A 21,048-nucleotide genomic window follows, 5' to 3' on the forward strand; every position below is an offset into this window, starting at 1 on the left:
AATCTTGATGTAACCAAAGTTGATTAAAAAGAAATTGTAACCTTATTTTTTGACCTTTCAATAATATACACTTGTTTTTTTATGGGATGGAAAATTAAATATTAGGAAAAATATTATCCCCCTCCCCTCTAAGTTTCTTTAATATCAACCTAATACCTAAGTTTTGAAAAATGACAATTCCCTCCCCTACTTTATTAAGATTCTATCAACCGTAGCTAATCGTTAAAAAATATCATTAATTGATGATGTGGACATGTCTAATTTTTCTAAAACCCCAGATTACCCTTAATCTATTTTAATTCCAATTTTTTTTAAATCCCTTTTTTCGCCTTCTTCTCCTTTCCTTTTTTTTCCTCCATTAGCCGAAAACCCTCTCACCATCCACTATTTGAAAGTCTATTTCAACTGGGAGAGACCCCTGCAGATTTCTTTGGAATCGAACACTAATTTTGCGATAGTTTTTCGAAACCTAGAACCAGAATAAGGAACACATATGGGGAAAGGCAAAAGGAGGAGGGTAGTCGGTTCATTACCTCCATTTTCATTTCCCTCCCAAATCCCATCAATACCTTTCCATATGATGGCCATCTCGGCCATCCAGAAGACAAGGAAGCAGGAGAACTCAAGAGGGGAGGTGCCCAGCCATGGGAGGGAACGAGCAAAAGAAGCATGCTTAAGGGAGGAGGGTAGGAGGAGGAAGACGGCTTCACCGTCGATCCAGGTTTCGATGCCAAACCAACCACAGCCAACCAAAGCACGCAGGAGAGTGGGGACATGGGCACCTCTAATCCCGAAAGCAAAGCGGGCGAGCGCTGGAAAAGAGATGCCATAGCGAGTCTCAGGGTGCCCTGTGAGGATCAACGGGACTAATAAGATTACGTTGGCGGCGACGACGGTGGCGATGCCCTGCCACCAGGCCATGCCAAGATCCACAAGGCTGCCGGCTAGATAATAAGTTGGGACTCCCACCACCAGCCCCACCCAGAGGCTGGCCATCTCCAACCCGGAGAAAGTCCTCTGTTCCGGCGTCATCGGCTTGAGATCGTCATTGGCAAGGCCTGCTGCGTCCCTGTCATAGTAAAGTGAATCTTGGTTTGACGCCATCACTGGAGGAGAGCATCTTCTTCTTCTACCTCTTCTACTATGGAGTAAGTGCAAGTGGTGGTGTTGATAATGGGTGGCACTGACGGTTAGATTTGTAGTTAAGAAATGATTGGTGAGAATAGAAGAATTCCTTGGCTGTGATTTGTCTGCAGAGATGGGGGCGAGGTGGGGATGCAGATTGAGACGGAGACGAAGGCAATTCGAAACCATGGTCGAGATTGCTTTGGCTTTTATCAGTCTTGTTATACCCATGGTTTCAAACAAGAGGAAGAAGACGAGGTATGAGGTTAGGGTTTCTGAAATAAAAGAGGAATCGAACAGAGCAGGGAATATGAGGAAGAAGATGAAAAAGGGTTTTGGGGTTGAAGAGGGTAAAATTGAAATAAGAGGTTAGAGACGAGGGTATATGCGTCTTTTCATATACTACTTTAACAGAGTTAGTGACTTAGGGTAAGGTTGATAGAATCTAAAGTAGAGAAGGGAATTGTCATTTTTTAAAACTTAGTTACTAAGTTGATATTAAGGAAACTTAAAAGAGAGGGGATGATATTTTCTGTAAATATTAAGATAAATCATTCATCAAAGCAACCAAGGAAACTTGTACTTTTAGCTGGAATTTACATGCCATGGTACTTAACTTGTACCCTATATATACATATCAATTCTCCTTCTCTTGAATATTTACAGACTTGAACATATTTAAAATCTTAGAAATTTGGAAAATATATCAAAAACGTTCCCAAGACCAACATCGTTGGTCATCAGTATCAAACCACTTAGCCCAAATGCCAAAATGTATCCATACGTGTAGCTCTTTGAATCTCAACGCCATTGCCCCTTCCAATCCTTGCTAGAAGCCTTTGATTTTTATTTCTTGTTACATTTATCTTTTCAGTTATTTAGGGTAAAATCCTGTCATTTCACGAGTACTCGAATAATGTACAGGATATCATCTGCTTTTTAGAATGACATAACATTAACGGAAAAGGTTGAGCATACCGCTTACATACCACGAGGTAGTGCATGTTGTGTCTATCTCTCTTTTCCCCCTTTGAAATGACTAATAGAAATAAGCACCAAACATGGCCTTAATAGTCAACAACCTGTTGGCTGTTATAAGATATTGATCATGAGTTCATGACTATCATAAGGTATAATGCTATAGCATAATATAATTAACCTTATTTCTACCCATAAACTCAACTGATTATTCAAACATGGGACTAACTTTCTTCTTATTCTTCTTCTTTTTCTTTCCGATGCAGTGATTGTTAAGGAAAGGATTTGACGTGGTGTGTCGTCACTGGTACATGTATTCTTACATTAGAGATAGTGACCCTAATTGGTGACTTCACTATTTATTGTTGTTTAACATGGTACCTTCTTGGTTCTTACTCATATATACCTAGAATGACATTACAACCACCTAATTGCATTGCAATATCTCATCCTATGGTATTTTTTTAATGGAGGAGTGTTCTCTGTCGGGGAGCGTGGCTACTGTGCATGCACGGGGGTCAATGAGAGCATATACAAAAGCATCTAGAGGGAGGGGTGGACATTCCCCCCCCCCCCCACTGTGTTTGGGCGTGGAGAAATTTTCTCCTTTTTAATTGACAAAGTATTTTTGTCATATCACAATGTATCTATTGTGCCACGTGGATAAATGATGCATCCATTCCTGACAGTTGGACAAAGAGGGCATGGTCTAGGTTAGCTACATGTCAAATTTCAGAGTCTAGTCCAATTAAATACTCTCTTGTATTGGCATGGCATGCATCTCATGAATGTTCATGCATGTATACCAGTGCTCCAGATATTATTGTGCACTCTCCAAACTCTAAGCAAGAATAAATGGTTTAGACTAAAAAATCGTAAAAATGGATGACTCAAATTTATCTTGTGATTTTTTAAAACGTCACATTCTAGTATTATGTAGATAACTACTCTATTTGACTATTTCATTCTTCTTTTAAGGAACCTTTTATGTCATGAGACTCAATTAAATAATGGGAGCTCAGGTGACTAATCCTTGATCCCCTTAATATTTTTTTTTCCTTTTAACAAATGGAAAAATACTCCAATGTGAAAATGCAGACTTTATGAGATACCAAAGTAAAGAATTAGTCTTTAAACTTATCAATGATCTGATTAACATGTGGAAATTATTGAGGCCACTATTTCTTTCAATGTGATGCCTAAAGATTTATTTTTTTACACATTTTTCTCCAATTAAATCAAGCTTCTAAGTGACATGATTCATGTTAGAGCTAGTTTCAATTATGGATACAACATCAAAGCAATATTCATGCACACAAAATTTGACAAATTAGCACATAGTGAATATATAAATGAGATTAGTTGAGATGTAATTATTCATACCAAGAAATCTTTTGGCTTCACTTACCCCAAATTTTTTTCTTACTCCATTTGGTTGCAAATGAAGACTATGATGTGGAATACCATTTCATTGATAGAAGATAATATTATAATCTTTTCAATAGTGTTTACTTGGTGCATTTTCAATATAGCGTGTTGATTTTAGTTCACTTTTAGTTATTTGAGTGTGCTTCTTTTTAATTAAATGGAATCTTACTATGTTATGAATATTTTGGGTTTTTTAAATGGAGAAGGTTGGCATTGTTCACCCGAGTTGGTGTACTTTATAAGGTTCAAAATTATCACACGACAAGAAATGATGGACATGGATAGAGACGGACCCAAGATTTTTCTCTGGGTGGAGCACATAAACTAATAACATGTACATACAACTAAAATAAATCAAAATATGAGAGGGGGCGAAGGCTATGTTTGTTTCATGAGAACATATGAAAAATCTTGTTGTAACCAAAGTTGATAAAAAAGGAGTTAGTAACCTTACTTTTTGACCTTTCAATAGTATACACTTGTTTTTTATGGAATAGAAAATTAAATATTAAGATAAATCATTCATCAAAACATCTAAGGCAACTTGAATCCAACACACCGATGTATAATCCGAAAGACATCAAATGTTGATACACTAAAACCTATAATACCTAACTGCATAAGGACCTGAAGACCAATCATAAGTTACTAATGAGAATCTTGTTCCTTAATCAATTGACAATATTCCATTTAAGATTCTCATATGATCCAGTTCATATACACATTATGTACACGTACTCACTTATGTCTTAGAATCAACATTCCTATGAACACATGGTGTGACAACCTTAGTTAGTAAGTTCGGGAACGGCAATTGAACGGGAACGGATACGTACGGCAGTTAAACGGATTAGACGGTAATAATACTTTTCAAAAATCCGGCTTCATAAAATGCATACGGCAATAATACGGTACGCGTTTAATACGGATATAATACGGCATAGACGGCAATAATACTTTAAAAAAAACGGACATATATTCATTATATAACATGCATTCACCACCTAATAAACAAAATAATATCATGATTTTATTAACTAAAATAAACACAATAATATAATATGCTATATAACATCTCTAAGATTATCATTTAACATACCAAAATATCAATAATCTACAAGAAATGAATGTAGATTGTCTGAAAATGACATGAGCAAGTTGAAAGACCAGAGAAACAAGAGGAGAGTACAAGACTTAAGTGCCGCTTTGTTGAACGGAGATGGCGAGGATGATTGGAGATGGAGGGCGGCTACTTTTGCCTGCTACGGTTGGATGTTCAACGCAAATCGAAAGGGACGAAAGGGAAAGTGAAATCGTTTCCCTAAATTCTAATCTTTTGGATAATTTTTTTTTTATAAAAAAAACGTATAATACGTGTATTATTCGAGTATAATACGTGCTTGCTTAAAAAACGCATTTTTTTTATAAAAAAAATGGGAAAATACGGGGACGGGAGTATTATATGTTTAAAAATACGGGAACGCGTATAATACGCGTATGATACGCGACTTTACTAACTAAGGTGACAACCATATGAACAGAATACTTAATTTCGTTCTTAGATGTGAAGGATAACAACCTACCCATAAAATCATACAAATTAATTAAATTTAGGCAATTCGTATGAATTCGATAGATACACTTCCAACATGAACAACTCAAATCATTCTCAAAAAAAAGGGGGGGGGGCCTTCTTTTGTTACCACAATGTCAAATCATGCAAGGTATTCCATCCTCTACAAAAACTTGAACAAGGTCTTCTTTTCTAGATATTAAAGAGGACATGGAAATGAGGAGGGGGAAGAAGAAGAGAGAAGAAGCATCTTTTATCTTTATTAATTTTTGGCAAAAAGGACAAGTTTTTTTTCCCCCCACAAATATAGACGTAGACAAACCCTTTCCCTCACTATTGAGCTTCTTTTGTTGTTTTTTTTCTCTTTCTCATTTCATTAAGTTCCACTAATGAGTTTAAAGTGGTCTTACGCGTTAGAATTTTGATTTGACAATTTTTTGAAACATTAAGGCCAATGTGCAATTTTTCTATAAAAAAATTAATATCCACTTAATTTAACCATAATTGATGACAATGAGCTTTCACCACTTACATGATATAAAAAGACAAACACCATCGTATGTAAGCCTGAAGTCTCGATTATCTAAAATATCTTCTATTATATGAAAGTCAAATCAAAAGATAAAACCAAATGTCCGTTTAAGACAAAACTATTACCTGATTATTCAATGACAATAGTACATGATTACATTGAGTATGAACCCTTAAAAAAAATGGAGTGTCGGAGGGGGGGGGATATCATACCATCATTTTCCACTCATCATCAACTTCCCCTCCCCTTGGGCACCATTTTTCATTTACCATGACACCATAGCCCTCCATGCCTTTCTTCCTCGTCTTAGCTTACAAAAAAGGGTGTACCCAATGCACGAGGCTCCCGCCATTGCAGGGGGTCATAATTTACACAGCCTTGCTCGCCTTAGCTTATAAGCAATCCAAAATTGCACCATGAGAACGTTTAATAAACGAAAAAACAATCATAGACATGAATGAGATTAGTTCTACATGTTTTGTAGTATGTCAATACAAGAAATAAATAACTATAGGAATGTCAATTTCTTCGGTACAACTGTGTGAAAAAAATAACAGATAAAAAAGATTAGTTCCTTCACCATGGGAATTGGTACTGAAGAAGAGGGTTAGTTTCAACCCCAAACAATAAGAGGTAGGAGTTTGCATGATCACATTACAAATGATGGGATTCTTCCTTGCAATTAATTCGATTTCTGATTTTTGAAACAGTGCTGAAGAAAAATTTTCACCAAAGATTTTAGTAGATTATTTGATATTTGTCAAGGAAATTAGGTGCAAGACTTTTTTTAAGAGAGAAGCAAGGAAGGAAATTTGTTTTCTACTAACTAATTGAAAGGAAAAGCCTTGACAATTGGAGAAGACTTTAATAAAGACTGTAACAACTACACTCCTATTCCAACCAATACTTCATCAACTTTAGTTACCTAATACCAAAATTGTATGTAAGCAAATTTGACTGGATCCAAGCTAATTAATTTCGGGTGAGGGGCATAGCAATGAGGTCAAGATAATCTACCAACTTGAAAGGGTAAAAATAAAGAAGGGAAAAAGAATCTAAACCAGGCATGTGGTTCTTGTGGCCAGACATAGGAACACGCAAAAAGACTGTTCAACCTCAGTGAAAACATTGTTTGAATATATATATTTCTTAAATGTATTTTTCAGTTTAGAATGCTCACAACTATTAAATCTCGAGTCTAAAACTCCATTGGCTACAAGCTCCATCTGATACCTATCCCTCTTATTGTTTGATGAGCACCCCCTATTATGTCATTTGTAATTGGCTTAAGTTATCTACTGATGGCAATGGCGAGGGTGGATGCTTGAGCTGCCTTTGATAAGTTGAGGTCTTTGTTGATGGCATTGCCAAAGGTATAGACCTCGTTTTATTTTTGCATTGTACTTTTTCCTGAAAACAGCTTCTTTAGAAACAGGGTAAAGCTGCGTACATTTAACCCTCCCCAGACCCTGCTAAACGAGGGAGCCTCCTGCCTTGGGTAAGGCCTTTACTTTTTCCTGGAACCTGGACGTTAATCCTGTACCATTTATCCTTTTAAGTTTTAATACAAAATCTTGCTGATCCTTAGTTAAAAAAAAAACCTTAGGGAAAAAGTTCTCTGTCCGGGAGTGTGGCCTACGCCAGCACTCCTATGAGTCTATCTCTCACCTCCCCATGTGAAAAGATACCTCTGCCCCCATGTTTTAAGGAGGAGAGAGATAGACACATGGGAGTGCTGGCGTAGGCCACACTCCCGTACAGAAAACTGCTTCCCAAAAACTTATTAAGAGTTTAGACGGGGAGATTAGAGAAAAGTTGCTTCAGCAAAAACATAAAAACATTTAACTTCAAGCATGCAATTCAATTGACAAAACCCTCCACGTGAATGTGAAAATTACTACAAACCAAGTTGGAACCTAAGATGTTATCTCACATGGATCTTATAAAAATGTAACTACAAAATTACAGAACTTACAACACCATCACCCATGTATTCTCCTGTAGGCAGTAGGTGTCAATACTTGGGCCATTGTAAAGGCTTGTGGTTTCCATAGCAACACTAGTTCCAGGGAAGTTTCATAATAGTACCTAAAATAGTTCTCTACTCCTACTCATGTGCCACTCTCCTCAAATGGTACAATCGAGACTTAAAAACTTCTTAATCGTGTCAAGATAGTTTGGCTATTAGAAGTTAGAACTGTCTTCCAACCTCACCCAATTTGAACATTTAGCCATAGGAATTCACCTTACATCTCAACCATCAATCAAATGTTCTTTCATTTTACATCAAACTGATACAATGGATTCATCCATAAACTCAATACCGATGGTCCCATCAGGAGTGCATACATGTGCATGAGACTATGAGAGAGATATTTTTTCAGTTTTTATTTGAAAAGGGTAATAAGTTTCAAATAAAAAAGCAGCTTCCCTTTCAACCCTTCCCCCCCAACTAAAGAGCAGCTTCTTAAGATATCTAAGCGTCCAAAATTCAACATCAAGCTATGTGATTTTTGACAAAAATGAAATTGATAGCAGTTTTGACAGCCAAAATAGAACAGGTTGTAGAAGAACATCTTTTGTACGTCAAAACCATCAAACAGGTACTACATACGGTGTGTTTCTTCAAGTGAGGGGATAGGATTGAACAGAACATCACCCACCTAACAGGAGTGATCGTTCCAAGCCTTCAAGGACTAGGAATGTGATTTCACAGGTTCAGCTCGAGGTCTCCAGAGTCCCAGCCGATACTTGTGTGCATATTTCAAGATTAGCTTCCTCTGCACCACCAAAAGAAATTTCAGATATAGTAGTTCGACAATAGGTAAAATGGTTAAAACGATTACTTCATGAAGTAGTGTCTCAAAATCTACGAACCAAAACTCTGTGTCACTATCAACCATATTTGGATGGAGCGTAATATCAGGAAATGGACCTCCAATTCTCGTCCTTACCAAAAGATTTGGGATTCCATCTCCTTTGAGATTAAAGCAAAGTTATCGCTTGTCCCCCCCTCTAGTTGTTTAGACTTCCCAAGGAACAGGCTCATTGTTGACTCCTGGGGCCTCTCTAATGTTTCTCTTGTTTCTTCAACCTTTCCTAGCTAAAGCTTTGGCTGTTTGTGTTTTTCTTGCCCCTAGGGGCCCTCTGTAATTCTTTTCTTCTCTTCGGTAATGATATTATTTATTCACCTAAAAAAAAAATCTACGAACCAAAACTACACTAAGTTCAGCATACTTGTTGCAAACCCTTAATTATTCTTACAGAATGCCAGCTGGCAAACTTGCTAAATCTCATGGTGTTAATACCTACCTGGGATGAGGAACCATCTCATCGCCAGCTTATCCAAGTAACAAACCCACATAGAAAAAGGGAAGGGGGGGGGAGAGAGAGAGAGAAGGAGGCAATGATATATAAATATTAGTGTCACACAAAAGGAATAACCAGGAAGTATATAAATTGATAACAAGTCAGTGTGAACTGTCAACAGCTCCCTAGGTCGACAGTACCATTTTTTTTCTCTACACCCCCTCTACTCATGACCGTGTCCACCCATCTACTGAAGGCCAGAAAAGGCTTCATGATGTCCAAGAACCTATGTTAGCCGGACACAGCAAAGCATTCAACTTGGGTGCAGCAAAGATTCTATTTCTTGCACTCTCATTGGCTTACATGAAGGGTTTGAAACAGGTACAGCTCATTATCTGAAGTGTCCAGGTAACATAGCTAAGAACCACATTGGACATATTAGTTTGGGTAAATTACATGAAACCCCTTGAAAATCGAATGATACTCAACTCACCTTCTGGTTTTTGAAAATACTCACCCATCCCCCTCTAGATTAATGGTGTTAACTTAAAACAATCCAAAAACTGAAAAGACAATTTTAACCCCAACCAAAATAAGATAAACAATGACAATTGAGGTACCCAACGTTTGTAGAAAATGCACTTTAGATATCCAAACCCTTTGAAGGCCACCGTCGACGGAGAACCTTCCAGTATCACTGCCGCCACCTACAAGAATCTCTGCTGGTGAGATCTTGCACCTGAGCCCTGAACTCAGAGGCAGTGGTCTTTATCTTTATAGGGTTTGAGATGTACACAACCTTGATGAGTTTTGATTTGTTCTTTGGTTTGGCCCTTTTGCAGCTCTTGCTGCTTTGATGAACACTGAGCATATCCATTTCTGGGTTCCAGAGAAGCAGGAAGAGAACTGATTAGTTTTAAACTAATAGAACCCAGTTTTGCAAAATTTAAATGGTTAAATTATACGACACCCCCTAAAAATTGAACGATACTCAACTCACCCCCTGTTTTTTGAAAATATTCACCTGTCCCCTGTATTAGAGTACTACATTACAACTTAATCCCCACCATTAGTTTTATGGGGTTAACTTATGAAGTCAACAAGTTAAATATATTTAAATCCCTAAACTACCCTTGACCAGTGTAGAGTTACTTTTTACCCTTAGATCTAAAAACCCCAAAATTGATCATCTTCCTCAAACCACTCTCTTCCTCACATGACCTGCAATCCCTTGCCCCTCGCCCCTCCCCCCTCGTCCTGTTCTTCTTCGTCTCTGGCCGGCGAGTGAGCGACTCTCCATCAAGTCCAAAGATTCAATACCCCCTTGCTCAATTCCTCTTCTCCATTTCATCTTCCTGAATCACGATCGATTCAGGAAAAAATAGGTCATCATCAACTACTTTTTAACAATACCCAAGGGAAAAAAAAAAAAAACTTTTCTGGCGCTGCAGCTTAGACATAAAAGGTGCTTTCTAAACCAGAAATTCAGTCTTACAAGGTTGCCAGAGTTGTAACTTCAACCAATAAATTTCTGTTAAATTGAAACCAGGGAATTGCAGGAGAGATTGAGGGAGTGACAGAGAAGACAAATACAGAAAGTGTGCTTCCACTGCTTTGTTTGAACAATTTTTCTGTTTTAGGGTTTTTGGTACAAAGTGATGTGAAGGTAACAAATAGTAAAACTTCTATGGATGGAAGCAGATAAGCAAAAACGAACAACATAAGCCACTCTACGATTTCAAGCCAACGTAACAAAGGGTAAAGGATCTTCTACTCAATGTCGTATCGGAGATAAATCAAATGTGAATGAAACAACCACTGAAAGAACAATTTAAATTGACGAAGGATGATAAATTGACGAAAGAGGAAGGAACAATTTAAATTAGGAAAAGTACATGACACCCCCTGAAAATCGAAAGATACTCAACTCACCCCTTGATTTTTGAAAATACTCAACCATCCCCCTCTACGGTAACGGTGTTAAATTAAATCAAACCAAAAAGTGAAATGACATATTTACCCTTTAGATTTAAACAAATAGAACAAATTAAATCAATTTTATTTTTGGGTGCTTTCTTCTCCTCTTCCATCTCTAACCATTCCTCTCTCTTCCATCTTCTTCTTCCACCCATCCCTCTGCTACCCTGAAGTCCGTGCCGCCGCCGCCCTCTGCACCGTCGGAGGTCATTCTGGAATGTATGTCGCAGCTTCGATCGGCTTTGGGTTCTGCTCATACTGCTCCTTCAGTTGGCCATTATTGTTGCTTGGGAGGGCAAAAGTACCGCATGGGGTGTGTTGAGCTACCGTGATGTGCGGGTAAGGGTACTCACCTTGTTCATCACCTGGGCTGGTCTTCGATTTCTTCAGTCGCTGCTTAATGCTGGTACACTGTACAGTCGTTGTCTCGTTCCCACTTTTTTAAGTTTTATCAGCATCCTGCCGACACCACTCCTAGAGTCAAAACAAAACAAGCCCTCCCCGCATCTCTCCACTGTCCTCTCTTCCATTCCTAATTTTTCTCATCTACCAAATATAATTATATATGAAAAGCTTTCAATAACCGAAGGTAATCAAATCCAATAAAATAAAAGCTGGAGTCAGAGGTTTAAAACAGAACAAAAACTAACAGTGGGTTCGGAGAAGAGTGAGGAGTCAATCTTTAGTTTTAGAAAAGAAAAAAATCTCCTCAGATTTTTATTGTAGCAGGAGTCGATACTGTTCACAAGTATATTCAGTCTTCAGACCAAAGCTTTTTTAAGGACCAAGTTTGCTTTTATTGCGGCTGGATGCACTATAAGGGCAGTTTAAGAAGAAGGTTGAAGATGAAAGTTGAAGAAGGAGGTGAAATTTTCGTTCAACCGAGATTTAAACCCAAGACTTCCTCTCCGATGCATGGCTCGACTGGACTGGTGGAGATTGAATTGCAGGTCATGTGAGGAAGAGAGTGGTGTGAGGAAGATGATTGATTTTGGGGTTTTTAGATTCAAGGGTAAAATAGTAACTCTACACTGGTCAAGGGTAGTTGCTGACTTCATAAGTTAACCGCATAAAACTAACGGTAGGGACTATATTGTAATATAGGGCTCTCATATAGGGGGATGGATGAGTATTTTCAAAAACAGGGGGTGAGTTGAATATCGTTCGATTTTCAGGGGTATTGTGTAATTTATCCAAAATAATAAATTGACCGAAAAGGAGCCACCTTTTTGTGTAATATCTATGAGATTATTGACATCATCGGGGGACTAATGTAAGCCAGCTATTTCCACCTAGCAGATAGATACTTCAGGTAGATAACATGGCCACCAAAAAAATTCTAAAACCTAAGGACAACCTACCAGAAGCAACAACTTTCCATATTGTACTGCTTGGTAAAACAGAGGTACCCATAGTAATAGAAGTAGAGCCTAACATCAGTGACAATGTTTTAAGTTTTAGTGGGAAATACTTATAGTGATAAAAGTATAAAACCAGCTCATTAGCCCCCAAAACTTTTTCCTTTTGTGAACTTTGGAATTTAAGCTTGTTTCAGAGGTAAACCTCAAATGGGAAACTACAAGCTTCCCAATATGGTACCCATAGCCTATCCCAGATGTAAATTTGACAACCATCCATTACCAAGTTAGGAGAATGCAATACAATCACATAGCATCCATTTCTGGCTTTTCATTCCTATGTGCAAACTTTTTCCTTTTTTTTATTGCACAACCATTTGAACCATCCAGTATTATAGTGACTTCACATGCTTTCCACAAAAACGTAAAAGGCACAGAAATTAGAAGAAAAGATAATAAAGGTGCAAATTTTCTTTGGCAGACATAGTAATTTGATAATATCCTTACATAGTAATTCAACAAGCTACTCATCAATGTGGGTGAAAACAACTAGATAAAGTACACTTTAAAAGGTAGAAACAGAAGTTAATGTTAGCAACCAAGATAACTGGAATACATGCTTGTTTCCTCTTTTACAATTGAAAATTCATCCCAGAACATATAAGGTAGAGCAGAAAATGGAGATATTATTTGTTTTTCGTAACTGTCCCCACCCCCACCCCCCCGGCTTAATTCATCTTCACTAGCTTTCTCCATCAAGAGCCAGATTTACACTTTACTTACAATGACATTATGCTTACTCTACAGGCCACTTATATTATTGCATACCAATGGCCTTACATTTTTTTACCCATCTCCTCCCTTCCCCCCCCCCCCCCAACCCCAAAACAAATAAATAAATAAATAATGGAGTTATATCTTTGATAATACAGTATTTTTTTTACTTCATATTCTATACATATACTTTTACAAGAAGCACAGAATTGGGGTCTATTTTTCCTTCATTTCATAACTGTAGTCAAATTTATAAATGGCATTATGATTTGAAAGTTCAACTTCTATAAGGATAAACTTTAAAATACCAAATCTGATAATAACAAGTGCACTCTTAGTCTTAGCTATGCTATTTTCCTTCATTTCATTTGATAATGTTAGAAGTAAGGGGGAGTCGTGAATAGGCTAGCGTCAGCCCCTATTCACGATTCCCCTATTGGGGGTATTTTTGTCTATTGGGGTTATTTGTTTTAACCTATTTAATAATATGTTTTGGGGGCAGATAGCCTCACGACTGCAGCCCCTATTCTGCAGATTCTCTTCTTCTTTCTTCTCCTTTCTTCTTCTTCTTTCACTTTTATAACATGGTATCAGAGCTAGGACTGTAGAGGTCGATTATTCATCCTCAATCCTCTCTCTGTTCCTGCGGTTTAATTTGTCTAAGCTTGCGGATTTGAAGAATCAAGGTTTTGGAACTTCTCGTGGTCTCATCTTGAAGGGGATGCAGCACCCTTTGCTGCAGTTTTATGGTTTTATTTGAGACTAGTTCATGACTATATAAAGAACTAGGTCTCGGTGGTTTATGTTTTGGATTTGGATTGAGTTGGATTGAGTTATTGGCTGGCATGTGTTGCTTGTGATTGATTGGAGGTCGTAGAAGGCTGTATCACCTTGCTGCCCTACAGTTTCAGAACTGTTTGTATTTACAGAGGTGTTTGGAAGTGGGTGCTGTCCATTAATTTGCAAGTTCAGAAGTGGTTGCTGTCCATTAATTTCACTCTGTCCGTGACTTCTCTGTGAAGATTTATTTTGGTTTAGTTCAGCATGGGTGATGCAAAGACTACTATGACAGAATTGTTCTCCTCTTCTCATCGCATTACCGAAAGGAAATTTGAAGGGATTTCTAATTTTCAGCAATGGAAGAAGGTGGTTCAATTGGCCTTGACAGGGCGTGATCAACAGGATCATCTCACCAAGCCAAAGCCTGAAGGAGACACGACATGGGATACGGTGGATGCAAGAATATTGAGTCAGATGTTGAACTCAATGGATAATCAGATTGCAGACCTGGTTACTCACATTGACACAGTAAAGGACTTATGGAACTATTTGAATGTCCTCTATTCTGGGAAGGACAACTTGTCTCGGATTTATGACCTATCCCAAGCTTTTTATAAGGTGGATCAGAAGACTCTGCCTGTAACCCAATATTTTGCTGAATTCAAGCAACTATATGAGGAGCTGAATTCCATTCTTCCTATCACGTCTGATGTGAAAGAGATGCAGCAACAGCGACAGCAGCTGGCTGTTATGGTATTTTTGGGTGGACTTCGAAAAGAATTTGAGCCAGTACGGTCTCAAATCCTCGGTGGGGATAGAGTCACCACACTCTCAGAAGCTTTTTCAAGACTTTTACGGGTTTCTCGTGAGAACAGCCAAGATTCCTCTCATGGTAATGAGAATTTTGCCCTTGCAGCCTTCCCCAACCGAGGGTCCAGTGGTGGGACAGGTACAGGCAGCAGTGGTGGTAGCTGTGGTCGTGGGTCAGGGAACAGTAAAGCACCCACATCCGGTACTTCAGAGACTTCAGGACAGGTGCGCACTTGTCATCATTGTGGCAGAGCTGGTTACATTCAGCGCTTTTGTTGGAAGCTTCATGGTAAACCACCTCAGTTTGCAAATTCAACCAGCAGTGATCCGGTGGTTACTCCTCCTTCTAAGCCTGAGGGTAAAACAGTAACTATGTCTGATGAAGACTATGAGCGGTTTACACAATTTCAGAATTCTCAGTCATCTCAGTTCTCCACTGCTACCCTAGTTCAGCCAGGTAATGCTATTGCATGCCTATCATCTACTTCTCGTCCCTGGATCATTGATTCAGGTGCTTCAGACCATATGACTGGAGCATCAGGTATTTTTTCTTCATTTCGTGAATCTTCTTCTGATGTTGTGTTAGCCAATGGGTCTCTTGCTAAAGTTTGGGGTACAGGCAATGTGCATGTTACCCCTTCTTTGTCGTTGTCTTCCGTTTCTTACTTACCCAAATTTCCTTTCAATTTATTATCTGTTCAAAAATTTACCAAAGCTAACAATTGTTCGGTTACCTTTTTTCATGATTATTGTGAGTTTCAGGATCTCCAGTCGAGGAAGACAATTGGTAGAGGTCGCATATCTGGGGAACTGTATCTTCTTGATGACGCATTTACTGTGGCATGTTCGAGTGTGGCACTTTCTCATCACATTCACTGTCGTTTGGGTCATCCTTCATTACAGAGTTTGAAGATTTTAGATAGTCGGTTTCAGTCCTTATCTAGTTTGCAGTGTGAGTCTTGTCAGTTTGGGAAACTTCACCGTGTAAGTTATCCCCCTCGAGTCAGAACAGGGCTGTCCAACCCTTTTCTTTAGTTCATTCGGATGTGTGGGGTCCGTGTCCTGTTTCGTCTGTGTTGGGTTTTCGTTACTTTGTCACCTTTGTAGATGACTTTTCCAGAGTTACCTGGATTTATTTAATGAAGGATCGTTCGGAATTATATTCCATTTTCTGTACTTTTGTGCTTGAAATTCATAATCAATTTACTACTTCTTTGAAAGTTCTTCGCAGTGACAATGCAAAAGAATATTTTTCTGCTCCCTTTAATGAGTTTATGGTTCAACATGGGATCATTCATCAGTCCTCTTGTGCAGATACACCTCAACAAAATGGTGTCGCTGAGAGGAAGAACAGACATTTGATGGAAGTTACTCGATCTCTTTTATTTGAGATGAAAGTGGCTAAAGTTTTTTGGGCTGATGCTATTTTAACTGCGTGTTATCTTATTAACCGCATGCCTTCTTCTGTTTTGGGTGGTGGCATTCCATATTCTTTGTTGTTCCCTTCCCATCCGTTGTTTGTCTTACCGCCACGTGTTTTTGGGTGTATTTGTTTCATTCGGGACCATCGTCCTAGTCGCTCGAAGTTGGATCCTAGAGCTCTTAAATGTCTTTTTGTGGGGTATTCTAAAACCCAAAAGGGTTACCGGTGTTATTCTTTTGATTTGCGAAAATACTTTGTTACCACTGATGTCTCTTTTTTTGAGTCTACTCCATTTGTTGCATCCTCGCTGCCTACTTCGGAGATGGACGATGATCTCCCTCTTTATGTTGTCGATACTTCTTCTCCTGTGCAGGATCCTTTGCCTCCGGTGCCACCTCCTACCAAACCACTGGATGTTTTTCGTCGTCGCCCACCTAATGCACCGACACATCGCAGTACACCTATGGAGAGATACAGTACCCAGGCAGCACCATCTACCACGTTGTCCTCGCCTTCAGATCCTACTTCAAGTAATTCCTCTGTTACTGTACCTCCTATTTCTGACCTTGATGTTCCTATTGCTACCCGTAAGGGGGTTCGCAGTTGTACCCAACACCCTATTGATCGTTTTGTGTCCTATGCTCGTTTGTCCTCTTCTTTTGTTGCTTGTTTATCTACTATTCACAGTTATCCTATTCCTAAGTCGGTGGTAGAGGCCGTGACTCACCCTCGGTGGAGGGCTGCCATGACTGAGGAGTTATCTGCTCTGAAGGACAATCAGACATGGGAGCTTGTTTCTTTACCCTCTAGTAAGTCTGCTATCGGTTGTCGTTGGATCTTTGTGGTGAAGGTTAATCCTGATGGGTCTGTGGCTTGGTTGAAGGCCCGCCTTGTTGCTAAGGGCTATGCCCAGGTGTATGGTGTGGACTATCTGGATACTTTCTCTCCGGTTACAAAACTTACTTCTGTCCGCATTTTGATTTCCTTGGCTGCTCTACATCACTGGCCATTATTTCAGCTTGACGTTAAGAATGCGTTCTTGCATGGGGACCTCCTTGAGGAGGTGTATATGGAGCAACCTCCTGGGTTTGTTGCTCAGGGGGAGTCTGGTAAGGTGTGTAAGCTGAGGAAATCTTTGTATGGGCTGAAGCAGTCACCGCGAGCCTGGTTTGGCCACTTTACAGATGTTGTGCTGGAGTTTGGCTTGACTCGGTCTGAGAGTGATCACTCAGTGTTTTTCAGGCAGTCAGATGCAGGGAAGATATTTTTGATCGTTTATGTAGATGATATTGTTATTACAGGAGATGACTCTTCAGGTATTGAGAGCTTGAAGACATGTTTGGGACAGCAATTCTAGACTAAGGACTTGGGACGACTAAAGTACTTCTTGGGTATTGAGGTAGCTCAATCAAGGAAAGGGATTTTGCTCTCATAGCGAAAATATGTGCTTGATTTACTTTCAGAGACAGGATTATTGGGCTCTAGGCCTTTGGATACTCCTATGGATCCAAATGTGAAACTCAAGGCAGAGGATGGGGATGTTCTGGATGATCCAGAGAAGTATCGAAGGCTTGTAGGGAAATTCAACTATTTGACTGTGACTAGACCTGACATCTCTTTTCCTGTCAGTGTACTGAGTCAATTTATGTCCGCCCAAAGGACAGCTCATTGGGAGACAGTTATAAGGGTGTTGAGATATATAAAGAAGGATCCAGGCCGTGGTCTCTTGTATGCTAATCATGGTCATAGAAGGATTGAAGGATTTACTGATGCAGATTGGGCAGGTTCTCCTATTGATAGAAAGTCTACTTCGGGCTATTGTGTCTTTGTTGGAGGGAACCTCGTTTCATGGAAGAGCAAGAAACAGGCTGTAGTAGCTCGGTCTAGTGCAGAGTCGGAGTATCGGGCTATGGATCATGGCACTTGTGAACTAATGTGGATTAAACAGTTGATGATCGAACTTGGATTTGGTGATGATTCTCCTATGCTGTTGTGGTGTGACAATCAGGCTGCTATTCATATTTTTGAGAATTCAGTGTTTCATGAGAGAACGAAACACATTGAGATTGATTGTCATTTTGTTCGTGAGAAGCTACAGCAAGGGATTATTTCCCCTCGCTATATTCGTACTGGGGAGCAGCTTGCTGATTTGTTCACCAAGTCTTTGGGAAGTATGAGAGTGAATTACATTTGTACCAAGCTGGGCATGATTAACATCTATGCTCCAGCATGAGGGGGAGTGTTAGAAGTAAGGGGGAGTCGTGAATAGGCTAGCGTCAGCCCCTATTCACAATTCCCCTATTGGGGGTATTTTTGTCTATTGGGGTTATTTGTTTTAACCTATTTAATAATATGTTTTGGGGGCAGTTAGACTCACGGCTGCAGCCCCTATTCTGCAGATTCTCTTCTTCCTCCTCTCTTCTTCTTTCTTCTCCTTTCTTCTTCTTCTTTCACTTTTATAACAGATAATAACACCAAATCTATTGATACCAAATTATGCTTACTATAATAATGCATAACTGTTTGCATTATGCTATTTTATTATAACTTATAAGGTTTTTGTTTCCTTGAGCAAAATTGCTTAACTTTAAAAATGACTAAAAAAAAATTCCCTGTCACAATCATGCATATTTTTCTTTCTTTCTTTTTTTGCGAAAGTGAACTAAAAATGAAGTTCAATACATTATCTCCCATATTTTCTCAGCTAAAAGTAGATTAAACCAATTAATCTTGTACATAGTTCCAAATCTAATAATACCAAGAGCACTCTTCAGAGATCAAGAATTAATCATGTCTCAAACATCCATTACCCAGCACAGGAAGTTCCTTTTAAAATAAATCCAGATAAATGTTGCATCATCATTCCTCCTTGGCTCCTCCTCCTGAGATATTATGTAATTTCATGTTGGTTCTCTCAAGCTAGAAATGTATTATAGTGGTTTCTGATTTGAAAATTTAAAATGGAGATGATTGGCACCCATTATTATGGGAGAGGGTTCTCTTATTACAAACTAGTTTGCATTCAAGCTTCTTTTATCTGCATGTGATAAAAAATGACTCAGTAATCTTCTTGAGATAAGTTGGGAACATATCTGCAACCTCATGATTGTGCTGCAGAAGCAGAACTGCAGATTGTCAATTAATTGCAACATGAATCAAGCCAGAGCCCTAAGCCCACCTATAGGTCAGTTTACGAGAAAAGAAATCTGTCATTGCAATCAGTGCCACAGCAATGCATAAGTGTTTTTCCAAACTTGTAAAAGGCAACAAGAAATAGGCTAATAAAGGAAGGGGGGGGGGGGGAGTCTTCCAACACTAAGAGAACTACAATTACACCAAAATATGAGATTCATACTTGGTTGATTTTTCTGGTGCTCAACAGGATGAGGTGTCTGTTAATCACCTCTTTATCCATTGTGACTTTGTAAGGGAACACCAACTCCTAGACCTCGTCAAATTTCAAAATATGTTGGAGTAATCCGTTAGAAATTCTTGACCTGGTGACATTTTAGAGCTGCATTTTCTTGGCATAAGGGGGAAGCTTTTGCGGAGATTCACTCTTATGGGGATTTTATGATCTATCTGAGAAGAGAGTAGTAGTAGAATTTTTTGAGATGCGAGGTCTCTGAGTATGGTTTGTCAAGGCTGCACACCTAGCTCAAGAGAGATTCAGATACATCTGCTTTCAAACTGTTATGAGACTGGAAGCAGTTAGTTAGGTCCAGACCTTTTGTGGAGATTTCAACACACGAAAAGGGCCCTCCTTCCTACTGGTACAGTAGTAGCATTGGAATCCCAGGGCTTGGTGGGAGTGCAGGGGTGTTTAGACACCAAGTAGTTAATATTGTGTCGGCTTATTCAGGACTGGCAGGCAGGGTAGATACAATTAGACCTCAGTTAAAGGCTATTATTCAGTTTGATAACAAATGCACCACAGGCTTGGACTCACCTAGTGAAAGGAGATTCAGCTTTAGTAATTAAGTGGGCGTCACAACATGAAGTTGTTCGATGTAGACTGACACAATTTGTTAGGCAAGCTAGATCTTTGTGTAACCACCGGAGCAACATGTTCATTTGACAATTGAGATCAAATATTTTCAAAGTGGATTATTCAGCATAGGGAGAAAGATTTTTATACATAGGGGAAGTTCCCTTGGGATGATTTCAGGACAGGGCTGAGTGCGATTGTTTCTGCAGTATTCTGATTATGCTATAATTTGACTTTCTCTACTATAGCTTTATCTGGCCTTGTGCTCAATAAAATTATTCTGTTATCCAATTGAACAACACATATTCAACAAAATCCAAAACCTAGGAATTTATATAACAACAAAACAGAAACCATTCCATAGGACATCAGTATCAACCCCATCAAACAAAAAGAAAGCAACTTATCAAAAACAAAAAAACAAAAAGAAAGCAGAAAAGACAAGTTTGACGAGTATACAGGATTCGGATAGAAAATATTACATACATGTTTGCAAGGAATGCCAAGTTTCTTGAGCTTGAGAGTGCGGGTGACAAGCAGCTTCTGGAAATCACCAATCTCTTTTTCAAGTTTTTCTGCATGGGTTTCAACACCCTTGCCAACTCCACTTACAAACTTCGAAATTCCAACCTTCACTGCAACCAAAACACCAGAAAATGAGGAACGGAACCATATTTGGGATACCCTAAAGAGACCCTTGAACCTAAGAGAAGAGTAAGGGTGGAAACAAGATTCTCCTTTTTAATTACCTATGTACTAGCTGGATTTGGAGAAAAATCTTGAGAATCCACTAGGAACAAAATGTGTCATTGAGAGCGTATTGCTGCTGTTCGAAACCATTCGCTTCCAAATCATTGCCATGGGCACAATGAAGTGCAAATACTCCCACCTCTTTGACCTAACTCTTAACCGAGTCTTTTTTCAGTGTGCTCCAAATACTTTACAGAGTTGCAGATCTTCCTTTTTTATACAAGCTTTATAACCTTCTCAGCT

General features: G+C 39.0%; 1 protein-coding gene and 1 long non-coding RNA gene across 2 annotated transcripts; both read right to left on the reverse strand.

Moving 5' to 3' along the window:
* Nucleotides 1-396: 396 nt before the first annotated feature.
* LOC122672487 (purine-uracil permease NCS1-like) lies at nucleotides 397-1,323 on the reverse strand. Its single transcript, XM_043869951.1, has one exon. It carries the CDS (start codon nucleotides 1,312-1,314, stop codon nucleotides 397-399), a length of 918 nt encoding a protein of 305 aa, XP_043725886.1. The 5' UTR covers nucleotides 1,315-1,323.
* Nucleotides 1,324-8,001: 6,678 nt separating this feature from the next.
* LOC122671828 lies at nucleotides 8,002-21,048 on the reverse strand. Its single transcript, XR_006334399.1, has 3 exons — nucleotides 20,805-21,048; nucleotides 20,542-20,690; nucleotides 8,002-8,416 (listed from the first exon to the last, which is right to left on the reverse strand). It is a non-coding gene; the product is annotated as an uncharacterized LOC122671828 (long non-coding RNA).

Source organism: Telopea speciosissima, chromosome 8, assembly GCF_018873765.1.
Source record: "Telopea speciosissima isolate NSW1024214 ecotype Mountain lineage chromosome 8, Tspe_v1, whole genome shotgun sequence".
NCBI classification, from domain to species: Eukaryota; Viridiplantae; Streptophyta; class Magnoliopsida; order Proteales; family Proteaceae; genus Telopea; species Telopea speciosissima.